This window comes from Macaca mulatta, chromosome 12 (genome assembly GCF_049350105.2).
Source record: "Macaca mulatta isolate MMU2019108-1 chromosome 12, T2T-MMU8v2.0, whole genome shotgun sequence".
Classification (NCBI taxonomy): Eukaryota; Metazoa; Chordata; class Mammalia; order Primates; family Cercopithecidae; genus Macaca; species Macaca mulatta.
The window spans coordinates 137,047,015-137,068,547 of record NC_133417.1 but is presented as its reverse complement, the minus strand read 5'-3'; the positions used below and the strand labels follow the sequence as shown (position 1 = coordinate 137,068,547).

The following is a 21,533-nucleotide window of genomic DNA, read 5'->3' as shown; positions in this document are numbered from 1 at the left end:
TTTCTTTCAAGTCAGTAGCTATTTGGTGAGTACCTTCCGTGTGCCTCAAGTAGGTGGCAAGCAGCCTCCACCACTTAGCAGCGAGATCATGCATTTGCTAAATGGGAAAAATGACAAGGCCCTAAGCTTTGGCCATGCTCAGGGAACAGACCATACTGGTCTGGTTCAGATTTTCTAAAAGATTATTACGTCAATAGATTGTTTTAATTGGTGGTGGAGGTGGCCTTGGCCTTTTCCTCAGATTTCTTTTTCTCAAACTTAAATCCTTACCGCCACCTGCTAGCAGCACTAGGCTCTGCTAGTGCACACACCCATCCTCTGTGTTTAAATAACCAAAATTTAAAGAGTCTACACTGTTGTGTAACTACACGGTGTGCCTCAAACTTTAGTCAGTGTCTCAAACTTTAGCCAAGTGTCTACAATAGCTCTGTGCACACCCACCTTTCTTTTGTTGGATGCTATTTATCATGAAAATAAACGTGAACAGTTCACATTCTAAAACTAGTATCATTCACCTTCGTTAATGACCTTGATACCAAATATTCGGTAGTGTGGTTAGCCTCCCAACCTCACTTTGTACAGAGTTTGATTTATAGGGAAGAATAAACAGAAAGGAGAGAGTGGTCAGCCCTTCCTACTTTGTTCAGACCTCAATCCCAAGAGAAAAGGCACCATCATCAAGAGGGTGGTTGCACAGCTTATTAGAAAAACAGCAGGCTGATTTTCCTAATTGTCTTTGCTTTGGGCTGTTAAATGTAGTTCATACTTCCTTGCCCAGGCTGGTCTCGAACTCCTGGACTCAAGCAATCCTTCCTCCTCGGTCTCTCAAAGTGTTGGGATTACAGGTGTGAGTTACTACACCCAGCCTCATACTTCCTTGGCCAGTAGGATTAAACATGGTCTATGAATTGAACATCCACAGAGTATACGTATATAGGGTGGTGTGTGTGTGTATTCAAAAAAATTAGCTCAAGTTCATGAAAAGCAGAGTGCAGCAGTCCACTGACACACTTTCATGGTGTGCCAGAAATAGTCAGTTGAACATCTGAGTACCTACTATGGGTTAGGCATGGGACCAGAAGCTCGCCTTACAAATAGGATACAGGTTTTATTTTCAAGAAGTGCATATAACAGTACAGGGAATCACTCCAAATTTCACAAATCCCCCTTTGAAAGGCACATCTACTCATCTCTTATGCTTCTTAGCTGCAATTTCGGGTCCCACTCTGCCATACTCTTAGACACCTGATTTTCAAAATTCATTAAGCATCATTAATACTTCAAACCCCATCCACCCTAGAAAAGAACTTCCAATGCTACGGAAAATCAGTGCTTCTGATCTTCAGGGCTCCAAATAAATTCTGAAGTGAGGTCACTTCATGTGTCAGGTTACACGTACACAAATGCCCATAACGCAAAGGCTGGGGCCTACATCTGTCCAAGAAGCTAAAAGTTTCCTCAACAGCCAGGTGTCATAAAACCACACTTACATCCTTTTAACTTCACTTGCAGCTCATCTGCCAAATTTTATCCCTTTCTTCTTTCCATATGAAATATGTCACGCATTTTACACATTTATAATATATATGTACAGTTCAGACAAAAAGAATAAAATGAAACTAGGTGCCCACCACGCAACTTAAGAAGCAGAACATTCCCAGGGCCTTGAAGCCCCACATGCCCCTGCCCAGCTGTACCCCTCCCTCCACTCTACCTGGTAACTTATCACCATCCTTCTATCCATTTTTAAGATCCAGCCCCAAACTCATTTTCTTTTGCTCTACAGCTGCAAAGTACATGTGTACTGAAACTACAACATTCTCTGTTCTCAAAGCCTGATCGATCACCCTATGCTGACCAGGAATCGGAAAAAACAGAGAACACCAAGAGTAGGAGCCGTGTCACACTCATCCCTGTACCCCAGCACCTAACCCAGGCCCATTTGTTGGTGACTGCTCGTTTCATCTACAACAAGACTCGCAAAACAAAAACATAAACACTGCAAAGGAATAAACAGGTATGCCCTGGAGAGAGAAACAAACGTTCCTTTCCTTCCTTACCTCTGCTTCTACCTGCTGCTGAGTTCGGTTATGGTTCTCTTTGTACTGGTTGGCTCTCAGAACTTGCTGCTCGATGCCCAGCAGAACTGCTTCACAGCCATCACACCTACAACGGAGAACACCAGCCCTGAGCTGCAGAATGGCCTGGGAAGTCTCTTCCAGGCTCCGAAATCTTCCTCCCCAATAGCTCTCCCCAGTATCTTACAGGGACCTCCTTTAATACTCCCTCTGCCACATCTCTTGCCCATTCACACGCGCCCAAAGACAAGTACTTCTAAATACATAATGCAGGACATTAGGAGACAAATATGGTAGTCTGGGGCTAGTTTCTTAGAATACAGCTTTAATTCTCAACTGTGTATCTCATGGAAGATGGTTGTGTAGCACATACAATTAAAGAAGGTAGGACAGGCCGGGGGTAGTGGCTCCCACCTGTAATCCCAGCACTTTGGGAGGCCAGCGGAGGCGGGGGAGTGGATCACCAGGTCAGGAGTTCAAGACCAGCCTGGCCAACACAGTGAAGCCCCATCTCTACTAAAAATACAAAAATCAGCCAGGTGTGGTGGCAGGCGCCTGTAATCCCAGCTACTTGGGAGGCTGAGGCGGGAAAATCGCTTGAACCCGGGAGGCAGAGGTTGCAGTGAGCCAAGACCACACCACTACCACACTCCGGCCTGAGTGACAGAGTGAAACGCCATCTCAAAAAAAAAAAAAAAAGGTAGAATAGATTTTATAGATGGCACTGAGTAGTCCTTTTCTCAACAGTTTTCTCAACAGAAAAAAAAGATTTTCTAAAAGCATCCTGTTTTGAAGTTTCCTCCTTTTCTCAGAAGTTTAAGTTGCTTCCTAATTGCCATAACCCTATTTTATCTTCTCCACTATTAATTTTTTTAAAAACGAAAAAGTTGAAAGACTACAATGAATATCCCCATTCCCTCCACTTAAGATCCAACAGTATGAGCATTTTGCCATATATGTGGTACCCCTCAGCCTATCAATTTTGTTTCAATCTACCTCCAGCGCCTAAACATGAGTTGTAAGAGTCTCTACTAGTAAACATCCTGTGGTAACCAGTTAGTCTGGCACCTCCATGTCAAACATTTTGGGGGCTTAAAAACAGGAAACCAGACTATGGACATAAAAAGCTGTGTCAGCCATGTCAAAAACAGAATAGGACAGCCAATTTTTTGGCAGGTTCAGAAACTAGATTTCGTGTGCCAGACCATTTTCGTGTTGGGGTATTTCTAAGTTTATTTCTTATTTATCCTAAGTTTTGTAACCTATTGAAAACTTCCGCTTGTGTCAGATGTTGTACAGAGGTGTTTGGGGCTACACTTGAGACAGAAATTGGGGTGAGGAGTGAGCAACACATGTCCTGGGGTGTAAGAGTAGCTGAAGTGAGGGAAACTCAGGGGGCATCAGGCCCCAAGGAGTCAAAGTGGCACTGCTCCTCTCTGGATATGCTTCCTCGGGGATAAGCAGAGATTCTCTCTCTCCCAAACCTGTGCATGAAGCTCGCTGGCTCTGCTTCACAGCTCCCAACATGCCATGTGCATGCCTGGGAACACACTCTCCTCACCTCCAGGTATACTCTAACCCTGGTACTCCTTCAAAACTGAGCTAAAACTTCTCCAATCAGTTCATCTGACTTTATAAGCCCCAAATAATTTAAATCATTCCACAGTAAATCCTCATAGAACGTGTGACAGCTCTTGTAAATATCAAATTCCATTAAAACAGAGAAAACGCAAATGTCCCAATGCTTTTTATATACCAGAATATAGTTATCAAATATTCTTTGTATGAGTTGTATTCCAAGTTAAAATGACCTACTCCTTGTCTTCCATGTCCCTCATGGTGTTTCACAAACATTAGCCCAATATGTTATTGATTTTGAACATAAGTTCTTTTATCCAAAGAATCTTATAAACATGTTAACTTCAACAGGGATAGAAAAAATAATAATAAAAACAAAGAATTTTACAAACACTAGCCTTCCTGAGTTTGGTCAAACCTGAGTGTGAGTTTGGAAAGGGCAGGACTAGCCTCACACAGCTAGGACACACAGACTCCACCTGCTAACCCTGGGCGTTTTATAGCCCACTTTTAAATAGCTCCCAGTTGCATTTAAGGCAAGAACTATTTCACAACCAAGGCACCAGGAGGCCTGAAATGACTCCTGTTGTTGCACAGCTGTGATCACAAATGTAGCCCCACTCTCTGGCTCACTAAGCCCCAGCTCCCAGGTAGCCACAGGCCCACCCCAAACCCTCAGCTGACACCAGGAAATCACATTTTTGCAAGGAGAGGCACAAAAGACATGCTAGGTATCTCCCTCCTCCTTTCAGCCTCACCATTCATGCAGGGTCTTGACAATATTATTGATATCCTTCTTTCGGATGTCACGGCCAATGCAGAAATCCACTTCCAGCAGCTGGTTTCGCTGGTCCAGCTTGCCCTGGATGATGTCAGTGTAGACAGCCTCAATGATGAGGTCTTCTAGTTCCCGAAGATTCCGCATTTCCAGGTCTTTCAGCAACACGGAGTAGGGGATACACTGTAGATAAGGCCATGTGATCATTATAAAAACCATCTGGCAAGCATTCGCGAAAATGCAGGTATTATTCACATAGCCAACAGCTGCCTCTAGGCTCGGGAAATGCAGACTAGTGGTAATTATTAATAGCTAGGGCAACAAGAGGTGGATAAATGAACCATGAGACCTAGAAGACCCAACGACATCTAAGAAAGCAACCTCCTGGTTCTCTGCCTCCTTGGCTTTCCCCAGCCTTCAGATTTCACATGCTGCAGCATACTTGCAGAGATCCTAAAAACTTGTACCAGCGGAGAGAAAGGGAACTACTGAGTATATGCCACTCTGCCACCTTCTGGAATCTTTCAGACTTTGTCAGATCACCATAAATCTCCAGCAGATCCCAGTCACTGGAAAGAACTGGCTACTTGCCCAGCAGAGTGCAAAAACAAAAAAAAAACTTGCAGGCCAGCACATCTACCTATAGGTGGCCAACAGGTACTGCCAGCTCAGACATCATCCTGAAGTTTGTATCTGTTTTCTCAGACACTTACAACCAATACGAATTCCCCAACAATAGTTCTTTATTGGGCTGTACCAACATTCTACATGACTCCAAGACTCCAGTTTTCTGCAAATCCTTTGCCACATCACTACTAGTTTGAACATTAACACAATGATCAAATCTGTAGAAACAAACACGAGGAAGATACATACAGAGAAGAGAGCAAATATACCTAGAAGGGTTTTCTATGGCTAAAGGCACAGATATCCATGGGCGGTGGGTGGACTTACAATGACAGGTTGCAGAAATGAGGAAAAGGGTCACTATTACTTCTTTACTACACTTGAGAAGTCCACAATCAGGACAAGAAAAAAGGTCAGGTCCTCATTTCCCAACAAAATAGCCCTCCCACCTGAAATGCTAGGCTGAGAATCAGAAATGTGTCATTAGATCAGATAAAATGATTTCAGCAACCGAAATTGCAATCCAAGAACAAGACAGACCAAGTGCAGTGGCTCACACCTGTAATCCCAACACTTTGGGAGGCTGAGATGGGAGGATCACTTGAAGTCAGGAGTCTGATACCAGCCTAGGCAACATGGTGAGACCCGTGTCTCAATTTAAAATTTTTTTTTAAGTTAAAAAGGCCGGGTAGGTGGCTCATGCCTATAATCCCCACACTTTGGGAGGCCAAGGCAGGCAGATCACCTGAGGTCAGGAGTTTGAGACCAGCCTGGCCAATATAGTAAAACCCCGTCTCTACTAAAAATACAAAACTTAGCCGGGCATGGTGGCAGGTGCCTGTAATCCCAGCTACTCGGGAGGCTGAGGCAGAAGAATCGCCTGAACCCAGGAGGCAGAGGTTGCAGTGAGCCAAGATCACGCCACTGCACTCCAGCCTGGGTAATAAGAGCAAAACTCTGTCTTCCCAAAAAAAGAAAGAAAGAAAGAAAGAAATATATTTATCTCTGAAGCTCAATCATGGAGGGGAAATGCTAAAACCAAATTTTTTAAAAGGCATAGTCCCACAGAAACTTAGACACTTAGACTGGGATTAGGCAGAGAGCCAAAATCAACTATAAATTAACTAAATCTGGACCTTCATTATTAATGGCTATGAGCAGCTGGCTGTAAAGCTTCTTCTAAATCAACTGTGGGAGAGGACTTAAAGGTATAGGGGAGTGGTTGGTATCTTATACAAGGTTAGGGTCTAAAGTTAGCATATGAGGCAAAATTCCAATTAGTGTAATAAACCCTTGAAAATCCCAGAGAAAAGCAGTATATTAAAAATCTAACTGGGCATGGTGGCTCATGCTTGTAATCTCAGCACTTTGGGAGGCTGAAGTGGGTGGATCACCTGCAGTCAGGAGTTCAAGACCAGCCTGGCCAACGTGATGAAACCCTGACTCTACTAAAAAATATAAAAATTAGCTGGGCATGGTGGCAGATGCCTGTAATTCCAGCTACTCGGGAGGCTGAGGCAGGAGAATTGCTTGAACCTGGGAGGTGTAGGCTGCAGTAAGCCTAGGTTGCACCACTGCCCTCCAGCACGGGTGACAGAGCAACACACTGTCTCAAAAAAAAAAAAAAAAAAATTTAGCTGGGCAGGGTGGCCCATGCCTGTAATCCCAGCTACTTGGGGCTGAGTAGGGGAATTGTTCAAACCTGGGAGGCAGAGGTTGCAGTGAGCTGAGATCACGCCACTGCATTCCAGCCTGGGTGACAGAGTGAGACTCCATCTCAAAAAAAAAAAAAAAAAAAAAATTCTAGCTAGTCCAATATAGCAAGTTTTTCCTCCAGGATGGGCAGTTCACTGTGCACTGAGCAAGAGATAAAGTTATTAACTTGCCTTGAGATGCCTTGCTATTTGAAAAATGTATATCTTTACCAGCAGTCTCCCCTTAATATGGCAAAATGCTCATGCCACATGCAGCACCATAGCATGCCAGGACTGAGACCTGCTGAGTCAATCACTGCTGGGCATACTTTTCCTGTATGGAATGGAGAGTACTTGTCTACACTATTTTATCTTTTCCTCTGTTGAGCAAATCTTACGCATTTATGATGTGACTCTCCTATGTGCAGCTGGGACTTCCCTCATTGATGCCAATGAGACAGCTGACTTGGGATAAGGAGGAAGACAAGCGAGGGCTCAGGACCGTACCTTCATTCTTGATGCCAAGCTCACGATGGTAAGATGCTTCAGCTTGTTCTGCTGAGCTGTGCTCAGTTCTGGCAGGCTCTTCTTGTTGGCTGCTCAGTCCCACCCACCACAAAAATCAAGACACAAAATAAAATTAGGATTTCTTTTATGGAATAAGCTCAACAACTCCCCAAACCAAATCTACTACTGAATCACTATCATGACTTTGCACTTATTCATTTGGCAAATATTTCTGCCTTCTTTGGAAGATTATGTACTTCCAAAGAAGAAAAGACTCAGTTTCTACAAACACAGAGTTTAGTCTCCTAAAAAGCAAACAAGCAAAAGGATGTGGCAATTATCTTAACGGAGTACTATTTGTGCCCCTTGTGACATTCAGCTAAGTTAAACATATCTTCATCGAGCATCTGTTGTGTGCATACTCTGTCCTGAGAAGAAGCAAGGATGAGTAAGATGGGCTTTGCCAGTGTTGCTGCATGGCACAGCTCCAGGGCCACCAACCACCTAGAGGTGTGCAACTTCATGGCCCTGGACTTGTCCTCGGTCTTACAACCAGATGTTTCAATAGCTACAAATGCAAAGCAGAACTACCAGAAGAAAGGTACAAGCTACCAGAAGAAAGGAGAGGGAGGAGGTAGGGGTAAGAGAAAGAGATGAAAGGGGAGGGGGAGAGAGAAAGAGAACAGTATCATTTGGGAGGTACGGGAGATAGAATTCATGGACAAGATGGAGTTTGAGTTGAGCCTCGAGGAAGAGACAAAATTTCAATAGTAACCATAAATGATAGTAACAGCAAGGGCAGCAGCTGCAGCAGCTAACATAAATAGCAAGCTTTACATCTTATGGATCACATAGGTCCACACATACATACACACATCCAGTTCATCTTAACAACCACCCCACAAAATTCCAAGTGTCCTCAATTCCTTAACCATAATTCTGGATTCCAACAAACTAAATACAAACTGATTTTTTTTCCTTAAGCATGGTGCTGAAATTCACCTGGTGAGAATTTTGGACCTGAAGGGAGACAGGCTTTTTATCCCACTTGTTTCCACATTCCTCTGAAAATGTTACATAAAAAGGCATGCGCATATTACCTTTTTAAAGTCCCAAAAATTCTAAATTCTGAAACATGTAGCTTTGAGGAATGTAGGTAAGGAATAACGGACTTGTATTGTTACTCCCATTTTACAGACGAGGAAATTGAGCTGCATAAGGTTACTTAATTTGTCAATGAACACACAACTAGTAGAAGTGGAGCCAGGCTGGCTACACGCAGTCTGGTAACAGAGTTTGCAATGCTGCCTCTTTAGTAAGCGAGGACAGAAAAACAGAACACACTCCCTGGAACAAAGGGAAGGTCAGAAAAAAATGTGGTGTACCAGGAAGTGGCAAACTGTCTAGTCTGAGAGCCGCACAAAGTAGAAGTGACCAGGGAGAAAGAAGAAGTCAGGGATATCATAGAGAAGACCCTGAGTATCAGGCTACTGTCATACCATTAAAAAAGGGTAGGAAAGCCAGAAAAAAAAAGTTTGGGTAGAAGGTAAGTTAGTGTTTGGACACACAAATACCTCATCCTAATATTTAAGATTCTAATTTAAAATGACTCAAATGCCCTACAACAGAAAATGGGCTAAGTAGATTATGAAATATTAGGTTGTGAAATATTAAAAATATTACAAAGACTTAAAATATGGATAAATGTCTATAAGTGGGAAACAAGCAAGACATAAAACTATATACATAGTTATACCTATGTAATACAAAACACAAACTTAAGGGGCACAAAAAAGTCCAGCATCCAAATGTCTGATGGAAATACAACTATGAGTGACATTTATTTGTTTGTTTGTTTGACAGAGTCTTGCTCTGTTGCCCAGACTGGAGTACAGCGGTGCGATCTCAGCTTACCACAATCTCTGTCTCTCAGGTTCAAGTAATTCTGCTGCCTCAGCCTCCAGAGTGGCTGGGATTACAGGTGCCCACCACCACACCCAGCTAATTTTTGTATTTTTAGTAGAGACAGGGTTTCACCATGTTGGCCAGGCTGGTGTCAAACTCCTCACCTGAAGTGATCTGCCTGCCTCAGCCTCCCAAAGCGCTGGGACTACAGGCATGAGCCACCGCGTCCAGCCTATGAGTGACTTTTTAAAAATCTATTTTCCAAATTTTCTTCAATATGCTGGTATTATTTTGATAATATTTAAAATGTTGAAATATTCTACAGGTGGGTATTCTGACACTTCATGGCACTCCAAGAGCCCTACAAACACCAGTCCTCAAGAATCTCGTCTGGAAAATAAACAAGGGCTACATTTGTGGATGAGCACACACAGTCCCCATTTTACCCACTAGAATATAAAAGGTGAGAAGGAAAATTCCCTTTGTGAGGTCACCTACCAGGCACAGCAAAATGGGAGGCAGCCAGGTCAAGAAGTCTCCCCACTACCCCATGCTTTATATCTCAAACCTTGATGGTCTTCCAAACTGAGCAACATAATTAAGACAAGTCTTTTGAAGGATCTTCACCAACTCACCTATGTAATCTGGGTATGTCCCATAGGCAAACAGGTTCAACAACTGCAAATAAGCAGCATTAGCTCCTTCCGCAAGCTGAGGAGGGAAAAAAAAGTTCACCACAGACCAAACTGTCTACCAATCACTGTAGTGTTCAAACAGAGGACGGGTGAGCATGTGTCAAAGATGCCATGGCTGTTTATTCTGTACTATTTGATTACTTGGCCCCTGGGGTCTCTCTTCCAACTCTGATTCTTTGGGAAAAAATAAACAAGATTATTAAAGCCCCAAATTTAATATCTCTCCCTCAGGAATGTTTTACTTTCTACACAGCATGCCCAAGGAACTGCTTTTCTCTCTCACACACATACAAAGCATTAAGCATTGGAAGGAGTTCAAATCTTCTCAAGATTCTATTTGCATTAAAACAAAGACTGCAGCAGCCATATCTACATACTAGCTTGGTAGGTATGGCATGAGCCACCACTAACCCAAAGTGAACAAAGCTCAGGGTTGCTTCCAAGTTTCAGGACTACATGTGGACTATGAACCCTGGGAGAGACCAGCACATCACAGGGCATGACAGAAAGCCAGGCTGGGACAGAAAACCAGTGTATCAGTCTGCTCCAAATCAAAATGTTCATTAAAATTACTTACTCTTCACTGATGCTGATGGCAAAAAGCCATGTGTAGAAGAAAAACGAAAGAGCCACTGTTCTGCCTGTAACTTCTCTGCTGTCAATTACGTTAACTGGTGAGTTTTTTGTTTTTTTTTTTAAATCACAAACGTGCTCCTGTTACCCTTCCAACTTACCAAGCCCAGTAACCTCTAAACAGGAATAGCGGTACTACTCAATTTTAGCCTTTAAAAAAATAAAGATTCCAAGAAATGCATCTATAATTTCAGATCACTGAAAGGCAACCAGCTTATTCTCAGCTCACATAAGGAAAAACGCAATGTATGGAGAGATAAAGGCGGTCTGCCAAGCACCCTATGGAGAACTCCAGCATCCTAATACCTCAGGCTACTTTCTCAGGTTACCACAAACCTCCTGAAGTCCCTGAATCAGAAGGGGAAGAAACCTGGTAAAGACCATCCAATCTAGCCCCCACTTTTCAGACACATAAAACTAGCCGGAAAAGAGTATTTTCTCCAGAGCAGATACTCCAACACTTCTCCCCCTGGCCTAAATCAATAAAGCCTTTCTGGCTTTACTTTCCAACCATCTCCTCTTAGCCAATCTTCCACAGTTACAAAACAACTACTTGGCATATTCATGCAGGCTTTTCATGAACCTGAAGGAACATATTACCCTTTGGTCATCTCTTGTGTTGAAAAACGAACCCAGTTCTCTCAAATTTTCTTCATAAAACTCATTTTCCACTTCTGGCAAATTAAATTTTTATTGAAAACCTACTGTGTGTCAGGCTATGTATTCAGCTCTAAAGAAACAATGTTGAGCACTACAGACCTCCTCACAGAGATTACAGTTTGGCAAGCAAGCCTGAAATTAAATAAAAATTTACAATGAAAAAGTAAAAGTGGCTCTTCTCATCTCTGACCATCACAGGTAGAGGAGTCATAAGTGGGCACCTGAAATGGCTGCGCTGTGGGGAACTGCTGCAGTTTCCCCATCAAGAGGAACAGGAGGACACACAGCTCCGAATCCAACAACCTGAAGGCCGGCAACTCCTTTTGTTAAAACTGACTGTGGATGTGGAGCCAACAGCAAAGGTGTTGTAGTGGTCATGAAGGTGATAAACTGCCTAACAAAAGCAAACCACCTCCTATATGCAAATCGCCACCACCAAGAACTGCAGGGCCACTCTCAACAGCATCCGGCACATGCTCCACAAGAGGTACCACCACCCAGATCGGTGCGTGGCAGCCTTCCACAGAGCCAGCACCAGCCTGCAAAGCCAGAAGCCTGTGAGGATGAAGAGGAAGGGGACCTGCCCCACCGATCCACCAAAAGCTCCTGAGTATGACCCTCCACCCTACAAAGCAATAAAGATGCTCACAGACTTTTCTCAAGTAAGTGAATATAAACAAAAATGTTCAAAGTGGGAAGTAGAGGTGGAGAAGTATAGATTGCTTTACATCTCTTTGTTCCTTCTGTTCAATGGATCTTCTCATTTTTGAGGCACAATGACCAAAACTGGATACCCAAGGTTTTAATAACAAGCAAGCAAACACGTAAAATGAACTACGTCCTAGCTTTTCATGTCATATCTAACACATTTAGCATAGCACTGTCCTTTTCCACAAGAAAAATACACTCCTATTCATGTCCATTTTATGTTCAATAGCAGTAAGTTTCTGCTGTGTGTCCCTGACCAATCCTCCTTATCGATAATGCACTGGAGGTTTCTGGTCCCTAAGAATGCCTGAATCTACCCCTATTAAACATCAGCCCATGCTTATAGCACTTTTCTAATTTATCAGGATCAACTTGACTTTTTTACTATCTTTTAGATTATTATTAGCAACAATCTAATTTTACCCAAGTTGAGATAAAAATACTGGATAAAAGGACACAAGGATATCCTCTCAATCTCTTCCTCTGCCCCACCAATTCCCATCCCTCTCTCAATAGGGTACCTCACAGGTTCACAATACTTCAGCATTGAAATTCTTTGGAAACCTGGAGAATTACAGAGAGTCTCAGAACAAAGACAGAGAAATTGTTTGAAAACCGTTCTTACCTCCTGCACGTTGGCCAGCTCCAGAAGTTCTCCAAAGACATACACTCCAGGAGCCTCTAAGACCTGGCTTATGAGAGCAGTGAGGGCTGAGCCACTGGTACCTTTGGCTAATAAAATAAACTGCTCCAGGAGGTTACTTGAGGGTTTCTGTTCCCCTGCCATTCTCTGGCCTTGAAATCTGTCCAAAAGAAAATTGTGTCATTCTTCCTTCTCCTTTGCAAAGTCTATGCCTATTTAGTGCTGAATCAAACACCAGAATACTTTAATTTTATAGTGTTGATAAAGAAAAACCAGGCCAGGTGCAATGGCTCATGCCTGTAATTCCAGCACTTTGGGCGGCTGAGGTGGGTGGATCACCTGAGGTGAGGAGTTCGAGACCAACATGGCCAACATGGCAAAACCCCATCTCTACTAAAAATACAAAAATTAGCCAGGCTGGTGGCAGATGCCTGTAGTCCCAGTTACCCGGGAGGCTGCGGCACAAGAATTGCTTGAACCCAGGAGGTGGAGGTTGCAGTGAGCCAAGATCGCGCCACTGCACTCCAGACTGGGCAATAGAGCGAGACTGTCTTTTAAAAAACAAAACAAAACAAAAAACCAGTTCCTGAGTCCAGATGCAATTACCACCTTGGGAGATGGGTGGAGTTCAACCTGGAGTTAAAAGGATCTTTTACTAAATTCTGGTGTTTGAAACACACTCTGTAAAAGTCATTTCACTTCCACCTGCCCCTCCTCCAGAGGCAACACCTTCTAAGTCCTTAAACCTGACCAGGAGCTAAAGAAAAACACAGGAGTTTCTCAGCAGCTGTTTTATATCCACCTCGTTTACACATTCTGGTTAAGAAATAAAGGATACTGCCTATACCCAGAGGCACCAGATGTAAGCAAAAGCAATCAGTTACAGCTCCCACTGTGTCATCAGAATCCCATCTACAGCCAGAGAGATAAGGAAAACAAAAAACCAAACAAGAAAGATGTCTCATTTAATCAAGTCAGGTAAGCACAGGTAGAGGGAGACATCATTTTGAAAGAAAAACAGCGACATACCCAAACTAAGAACATGCATGCTGTGTAAGACCATGGGGGAAAATCCCTGTATTCGGCCTCCTCCTGATACGACATTTTAACCAAACGTGACTTCAGAATGTGTAAAAAGAACTCAAGAAAACAATAAAAAGATTTGGGAAAACAGTGAAAATATTCTATAAGCGCTCCGAAGACATTAAGTACAGGAGGGTCCCTCAACTGTGTAATCTTAAAGCTGAGTGTACAGGAGTTCCAGGTAAGATTTCTCCTCTAAGAATGATACATATTACAGCAGCGTGACAAAATGAACGAAAGACGGTATAGTAGAGTGGAGCAAAGAACAATTCGAAGAATAGTTTGGTGAAAGAGAAACTAAGTTTTGTGTTGGCAGGCACACATAATAGTTAACCTTCCACAGTATTACAGAAACAAGTATGTCGCCTCACTCAGGGTTACCTAAGAAGGTCCGGTCAGACACAGAAAAAAAAAGTGACGTGCTGGGGAACAACGGGTTTTGAGGAGGGAAGGGAAAGGGAAAAGAGAAGAGGAGAGGATATGAGGCAGAAGGGAAGGAATAGGTAAGAAAGGAGGGTCGGTGATGGTCAAGAGAGGAGGAGCGAAAAGGTCCTTCCAGGAGGACCCGTGTGAAGAGACAGATAGGGATCTCTGCCAAGAGACTGAATGTTAGGAGGTGGGGGTGGAGAGCGGGTAGGGAAATGGAGAGAAACTTGTCCCTTCAAAAGATCTCGGCTTAAGGAGCAAAGCCTGTGGGCGCAGAGAATGTAAAGAGATAGAGACAGTCGCTTTCTTCTAGAGTGGGAGGGCCAGAGGCTAGGCACAGAGCGGAGATAAATTCCCGTCAGGGGAGGGCGCTATTTGGATGGACCGGAGTGGGGCAAACGGGCAGCCTTTGGGGATGGGAAAGCGAAGACAGCCACAGCACTGATGCTGAGGGTCGCAAGCTGCAGCAGACCTCGCCGCGGGCGGTATGCTCCAAGCAGGGCCGCAGGCGTGGAGTGAGGAGCCGCGGGGCGCGCTCCCCAAGGCGGGGGCGGGGCGGGCACGGCCGCGGGCTTCCTTGGCGGCGGGCACTAAGCCGGATCGTCGGGCCGAGCCTGGAGCGCCGGCCCCGCTCGGCCCACCCTCTCGCTAGCTCCTACCTGTCCGAGCCACCTCTCGGTCCTCTTAGTCGCTGGCTCGGCCTGCCGGCGAATGCCCGCAGGTTGTCAAGCGTCCATGATCACCCCGGCGTCCGGCGCTTTTCTGCCTCCGCCGACCCGTCGCCCGTGCAGCTCCCCCGGAAGCCTCCCACCGCTGCACTCGCGTTCCGCCCACACAAGGTTCCACCCGCCGCGTTTACCCCCTTAGACCTCCGGTGGGGAAGTGGGGGTGAGGGGGCGGAGAAGAGGCTGCAGCCCGGGAACCAGGCGGGGACGGGGTGGCTAGGCGCCCGAGGAGACGAATGCGGCCTAGTCGATACTGCAGCCCAACCGTCGCCATCGCCCTCCGGGGCCCCAAATCCTCCCCTTAGGCTGCGTTTTGTCTCTCAGGAGCTCCCCATGGTTATTGCGCTACCCCTGGGCACGGAGATACATTAAGTCTACTAACTACCACTTATTGAGCATTTTTCCATGTGCCAGGTGCAGTACATGCATTATCTCGTTGAATTCTCATAACTATGGCTTGTATTATTGTTCCCATTTTTCAGGTGAATTAACTACGTCCTAAAGTCAGAAAGTGACAAAGCTTGCTTTGGAACCCAGGCTATTTGAGGCCGAAGACCATGTTCTTTACCTCTATTCAGAAAATGTTTTAAAATAAGCAAGAGATGGGTTAAGCCAACAAGGTTCTATGACCAAAATGTCATTGATAGCGTTGCATCTGGTGCTTACCAACTCCCCGGGGAAGATGGCTAAGAAATGCCACATCATTGAACACTTAAACTGATTCCTGTATACATTCCAGTCTTTCAGGTCTTGAAAATGAGAGAGAAAAACAGCCCTATTTGCCTGTCGTGCATTAGAATGCAGAAATTAGGACAAAAGCAAAGGAGCCTAGCACCAACTAATTCATTCATTTATTCAAAAACATTTCTTTAGCACCTATTATGTCCTGGAAAGTTATATGAAGATAAAACGAAGTTCTTCCCCTCAAAAGCTCCAATGTGTTAAATGCTATGAGGAAGATATGACAACACTTTGGAAGCACAGAAGACAAGAGGTTGGGGAGGAAAAAACAGGCAAAAAGGGGAGTAGTGCCCATTGTCACAGAGGTTTGCACTGTGCAGCATATACTGATGTCAAAAAGAAACCCAGAGTGGTTTGACCCCAGGGTTTTCAAGAGTGAGAAATGAGGGGTACAGAGCTGGAGTCAGATCATCAAGGGTCTTGGAATCCACATGCCAGGTACTGGGGAACTACTTAGGCTTTTTAAGCTAAGAAGAGGTATGAATAATTAATTGCCTTTTTAGAGTGATCATGCTAGGTGCTTTAGGAATGGATTGGATGTGGAGAGAATTGGAGGCAGGGAAAACCTCCAGTGAGGGGACCGATTTATTCTAGATAAGACATTGTGAGATCTCGAACAAACGTAGTGGCAATTGCTGGGCGCGGTGGCTCACGCCTGTAATCCCAGCACTTTGGGAGGCCAAAGCGGGCAGATCACCTGAGGTCAGGAGTTCGAGACCAGTCTGGCCAACATGGCGAAACTCCGTCTCTACTAAAAATACAAAAATTAGCCGGGCATGGTGATGCACTACTAATCTCAGCTACTCTGGAGGCTGAGGCATGAGAATTGCTTGAACCCAGGAGGCAGAGGTTGCAGTGAGCCAAAATTGTGCCACTGCACTCCAGCCTGGGTGACAGATTGAGACTCCATCTCAAAAAGACAAACAAAAACAAAGGGAGTAGCAATTGGGGTTGAAAAAGAAGGGACACTGTTGGAGACATTTAGACTGTAGAATTTATAAGACTTGGTGACCAGCTGAATATAAGGAGAGGGAGGGAGCATAACACCCAGGATTCTGTCCTGGGAGACCAGAGCTGTCTGGAACTGGTGTTAAGTGAACAGGGCTATGGACGAGGAGGGACAAATATGGGATTGAGAGGAAGACAACAGAGTTTAGTTTGACTTCATAGAAATTCCAGCAATGCCTCTACTTCCTCCAGAATAATGTCCAGACTCCATGGCTGCAATTTGGACTTAGTATTTTGGGTTTTTTCCCTTAAGAGACGCAGTCTTACTCTGTCACCCAGGCTGGAGTGCAGTGGCACTATCATAGCTCACCTCAGCCTTGAACTTCTGGGCTCAAGGGATCCTACCACCTCCACCTTCCAAGTAGCTAGGACTACAGGTGCAGGCCACCACACCTGGCAAATTTATTCTTTTTTTTTTTTTTTAGAGATGGGGTCTCTCTATGTTGCTGAAGCTGCTCTTCCCTGATCTCAAGTGATCCTCCCACCTTGGCTCCCAGAATGCTGGGATTACAGGTGTGAGCCACCACACCCAGCCCATGGCTGCAGTGAAAGCCCTTCCAAGTGTGCCTCCCTCCTAAGTCCTCTAGCTTTGTCGCACCCCACCCCCTTCACAGTCCAAACTCCCATGCCCGGCACAACTTATACCATCCCTCTCAGACACCAGGCCTATGCTCAAGCTTGCTCTTTTTTGGAATGCTCTTTTATTAGCCTGTAAAAAACCTACCAACTCTAAAAGCAAGGATTTCTGAAATCCAATGCAAAAAACACTAACCATAATAGAAAACATGGAACTATTGCACTATGTTAAAATTAAGAATTTCTGCTTGGCAGATGCAGTGGAGTACACCTAAAGTCTTACTATAGCTACTTGGGAGGCGGAGACAGGAGGATCACTTGATCCCAGGAGTTCGAGGTTGTAGTGGGCAATGCTGGTGCCTGTGAATAGCCACTGCATTCCAGCCTGGGCAACATAGCAGAGACCCCATCCCTCAAAAATATAATTTGTTTCAAAAGTCACCAGTAAGAGAGTGAAAAGACAAGCCACGCCTTGGAAAAGATATCTGCAAAGCATGTATCAAGGAACTCTATATCCAGACGGTAAAGAACTACAAATCAATAAGAAGACAGCCCAATTTTTTAAAGTTGGGAAAAGAATAGGCACTTCAGGAAAGACAACGTTCAACTAGCCAACAAGCATATTGAAAGGCGCTCAACATAAGGAAAAATGTAAATAAATACCTTAATGAGATACCACATTCAGCCAGAATGGCTACAATTAAGAAGAATGACAACAAAAATCCTGTGTTGACAAGGATAAGAGGCACCTAGAACTCTTTCATATTGCTGGCAAAGGCGTAAATTGGTACAATCATTTTGAAAAATTGGCAATGTCTACTATCACTGATCATGTGCATAACCTCCCTACACACCGGCAATTCCTCTCCTAGAAATGGGTGCAAGTGTCTACAAAAAGAAACATGTAAGAATGCTCGCTACAGCTTTGCTAGTAATAGTCCAAAAAATAGCAACGCAAATGCCCACCAACAGTGGAAAGGTAAATTGTGGTATATATATACAACAGAATACTATTCAGCAGTTAAAAGGCTACACACAACATGGATGAATTTCACAAAAATATTGATAAAGTAAAAAAGCCAGACACATACTGTACATACTGTATTATTACATTTAACTGGAATTCAAGAACAGACAAAACTGATCTATGGTGATACAGTCAGAAGAGTGATTATCTCAATATGTAAGGAGGTAATACTGATTGGGAAGGAGCACTAGGCGTGCTAGAAATGTTCCATATCTTGATTTGGGTAGTGGGGACAAGGGTGTATACCTATGCAAAAATTGTTCCCATACTGTATGTCACATCTCATTTAAAAAAAAAAAAAAACTTTTTTAACATGGAAAAAAACTTCAAGTCCAAATGCCACCTTCTCCATTAAAGTTTTGCCAGCTGCAATTAACCTTTTCATCAGGGCCTCCTTAGCATTCTGATGTCGTTTCTTTTATGCCATTTTATCACACTCCATCTTGAATCTCAGTGGAGTCTCCTTATTTCCCTAAATAGATGTTTATCTTCCTGGTGGCAGTGACCATGTCCTTCACCTTTTACCCACTCAGTGCCTGACAAATAACAGGCTGAAAAGATATTTATTGAATTACATGGAAGAAAAAATTGGGTGAGTTCCCAGATGGGTGAAAGAGGGGACAGGCAGAGGAAGGAAGGCCAAGAGAAGGACAGAGGAGGTTTCCAAGGAAACCGTGGCTCACACTGCAATTTTACCTACTTCCTGAAATCACATTAAATGTCACCTTGAGTGGCAAAAAACAAAACACCAAGTCCTACCTAGGCTGAAAATAAATATCACACTCCCTCACTTGAAAGAAATCCACCAAATAAATGCTACCTAATTCTGGGTGTTTCAACACTGGATAGGAAAACTGTTCAAGGAGAATAATTCACATTGCTATGCTGCTAAAAATATCACCTCCTTAGTGTGGTGCAAAGAGTCCAGACTGCAAGTCAGCCGACTTAGGGCTGAATTCTAACTCTGCCCGAACTTGCTGTGATCTGTGGCCAATCCCTTCGCCTCTCTGGGCCTCAATTTCCTCATACGTAACAACGGGGTAGATTAGCAAAGTCCCTTTATGTTTTGATATTCTGAGTATACAATCCATAGCTCTCCCGGTCCAAAGCAGGAATACAGCAAAAACCCCTGAAAAACACGTAAAAGGCGCCTCAGACCAACAAGCACGATTTGAAGAAGTCATTTTGTTATCTTTCACGGTTTAATCAGTGTTTTTGTTTGTTGTTAGCAGCCTTACCATGATTTGCAGAAGATGTCTGAGTTCCATGTAAACAGAAGTTAACTCTCTGCGGGCTGTCATCTTCTTTTGACGGTGAGAAGGGTCTTCCCGCTGGGTTTCAAGTCTCGGGATTCCGAAACCACCAACTCAGCGGGCGGGTTTGTGAATTTGCGCACACTGCGCGGCACACTGGAGTCTAAGTTACAGAGGAACCGAGTGCAGAGGATGCTGGGATTTGTAGTCTCCGGACCTCTTTGTGGTGCGCTGGGATCTGTAGTCCCCCGAGTGCGCCGCTGGAATGCTGGGAAATGTAGTCTCTGTCGCGTAGCACAGTGCAACCAGCTGCCGTCTCGAATGGCTAGTGTGCTCAGCTGCGGGAGCAGGTCCCTAAAGCCTCTGCAGATCCGAAGCCAACACTCCGCTGGGACAAACTCTAGGCAATAACACCAGATGAATATTGTGTCCTATGGGACTTCCCGGGGAGGGCCCTTCCCATTGACGTTAACAGTCCCCCTGCGAAGGCGCAGCGCGCTCCTACTGGCTGGTTGGGATGCCAATCACCAAAGCTGGCTTTCCATTGGTTCCAGGGGGGCACTGCGAGGCTAGGGGGAAGGAGAAGGGATCAGGAGCGGGAGCTGAGGGGAGAGAGAGGCCGGTCCTGGTCTGGCCGCTGCGGCTGCTCGCCCGAGGTCTCCAAGCCGGGCTGCGGCTCCATCCTCGGCTCCTGGGCACCGTCTGCGAGGCTCCGCCGACCAGAGTGAGAAAGCCGCGGGCGGCTAGCGCCGCATCATGTCAGCCAAGGACGAGCGGGCCAGGGAGATCCTGAGGGGCTTCAAACTGTATCCGCCCGGGAGCGGGGCGGGGCCGGGAGGACTTGGGAGGCGGCCGCTCACTGAGGAGACTGGCCGGGGGCGGGGGCCGCGCCAGGTGGGCCCCGCGGAAGAAGGGCTGCGGGAGGGGAGAGGAAAGGAAAAGCGTGCCGTGCACCCGGCGGGACCAGGCGCGAGAAGCGCCCCCAGGGGCGTCCTGAGGGAGGAAGGGGACGTTGACGGGAGCCACAGGGGGTGGCGGGTGGGGACGGAAGAGCTTGGGGTACTGGGCTGCGAGAGGTGCCGGGCGTCGCAAACGCTATCGGAGAGACCGGCTGGGTTCCAATCCCCGGCCGGGACCCAGAGGCCGGGAGGGGGCTGCGGCCCGCAGGGAAGGGCTGAGGGGGCGCGGTGGGCTGATCTTAAAGTCTAGAAGCCTCTTTGGCTATAAGCCTACCCGAGGAGCGGGGAACAGTGACTTGGAGCGGGCGACCTTGTGTGGGACAAATACCAGTGCTTTTAAAACTCTCTCAGGGCCCCCACCGCACCGCACCCCACCCCCGTCTGGTTTCCACAACTTCTCTTCCAAACTTGTGGCTTCTTCCAGGGCTAGAGTAGTTGGGGGAGGTGGGGAAAGAGAAGTCCAAGATCAACCTCGTCTTAACACTCTTGGTCTTCTGAGGCATTGGTCACTGCTTCCCCCTCAGCGCCTCAGTTTCCTTTCCAGCAACACGAGGACCATAGGCTTAGGTGTGGGGTGCCTCGCGCTGGGGCTCCTAGCCGAGGTGTCTTTGCTCGCTCCTGTTGGTGCGGTTAATGCCTAGCTGTGGTGGAGCTGTCCAGCAATAGTGTGATGTCGCTGGGGCCACGGTAGGATAGTGGGGTAGAGAAATCATTGCCTCGGGCCTGTTGTGATGCCGCTCTTGCAGCCTCTCCTTAATGTGGTAAGGAAGCTTTGTGTTTTCGTGGAGTGTGTTAGTCTGTCACCATATGATGCAGATGAAAAAATGCAAACTTGTATATTCAAATTTTCCATTCTCCTGCCGGCTTTAATCTCTGCATACATCCTGTCTGTAATCTATAGTACGGAACGTTCTTAAACTGCTCCCTCAGTGAAAAGGTAGTCACCGCTTTAGGACTCCTCCCTTGGAGGTTTAGTAAAGCACTGTTTTCTTGATATTCTGTTGTGTTTTCACAATGTCCATGTCACCCTTGCAAAATTTAATTGCTTTGCTATAATCAGAAACCAAGTTGGTAATACATTTTAGACCACAGTGCAAAAAGGAAGTTTTGGATGTACAAGTGAGATTTTTCAAGTGAAAATTGATCTAGGCTTTTAAAAAAACCTAAAGGCTGTATCACCTTTGCATACTACCATTCAGGATAAAGTTTCAGTACTTTCATGTAGTGAT

At 45.3% G+C, this 21,533-nt stretch overlaps 2 protein-coding genes across 11 annotated transcripts in view; one reads left to right on the top strand and one right to left on the bottom strand.

Moving 5' to 3' along the window:
• Positions 1 to 19,530, bottom strand: part of COPS7B (COP9 signalosome subunit 7B) — a 28,097-nt gene extending 8,567 nt beyond the window's left edge. For 2 of the 9 annotated variants that reach the window (XM_015111250.3, XM_001113929.5), the window contains exons 1-6: positions 19,331 to 19,530; positions 12,489 to 12,666; positions 9,803 to 9,878; positions 7,263 to 7,351; positions 4,415 to 4,617; positions 2,061 to 2,166 (exon numbers count right to left, since the gene is read on the bottom strand). In XM_015111250.3, coding sequence (XP_014966736.1) covers positions 2,061 to 2,166; positions 4,415 to 4,617; positions 7,263 to 7,351; positions 9,803 to 9,878; positions 12,489 to 12,650 — 636 coding nt within the window. In that variant the 5' untranslated portion in view covers positions 12,651 to 12,666; positions 19,331 to 19,530. 9 annotated transcript variants of the gene reach the window in all.
• Positions 19,531 to 19,906: 376 nt separating this feature from the next.
• The window catches only part of PDE6D (phosphodiesterase 6D), a 55,221-nt gene continuing 53,594 nt past the window's right edge, over positions 19,907 to 21,533 (top strand). Inside the window, 1 exon segment of one of the 2 annotated variants that reach the window (NM_001194606.1) lies at positions 19,907 to 20,151. In NM_001194606.1, coding sequence (NP_001181535.1) covers positions 20,102 to 20,151 — 50 coding nt within the window. In that variant the 5' untranslated portion in view covers positions 19,907 to 20,101. 2 annotated transcript variants of the gene reach the window in all.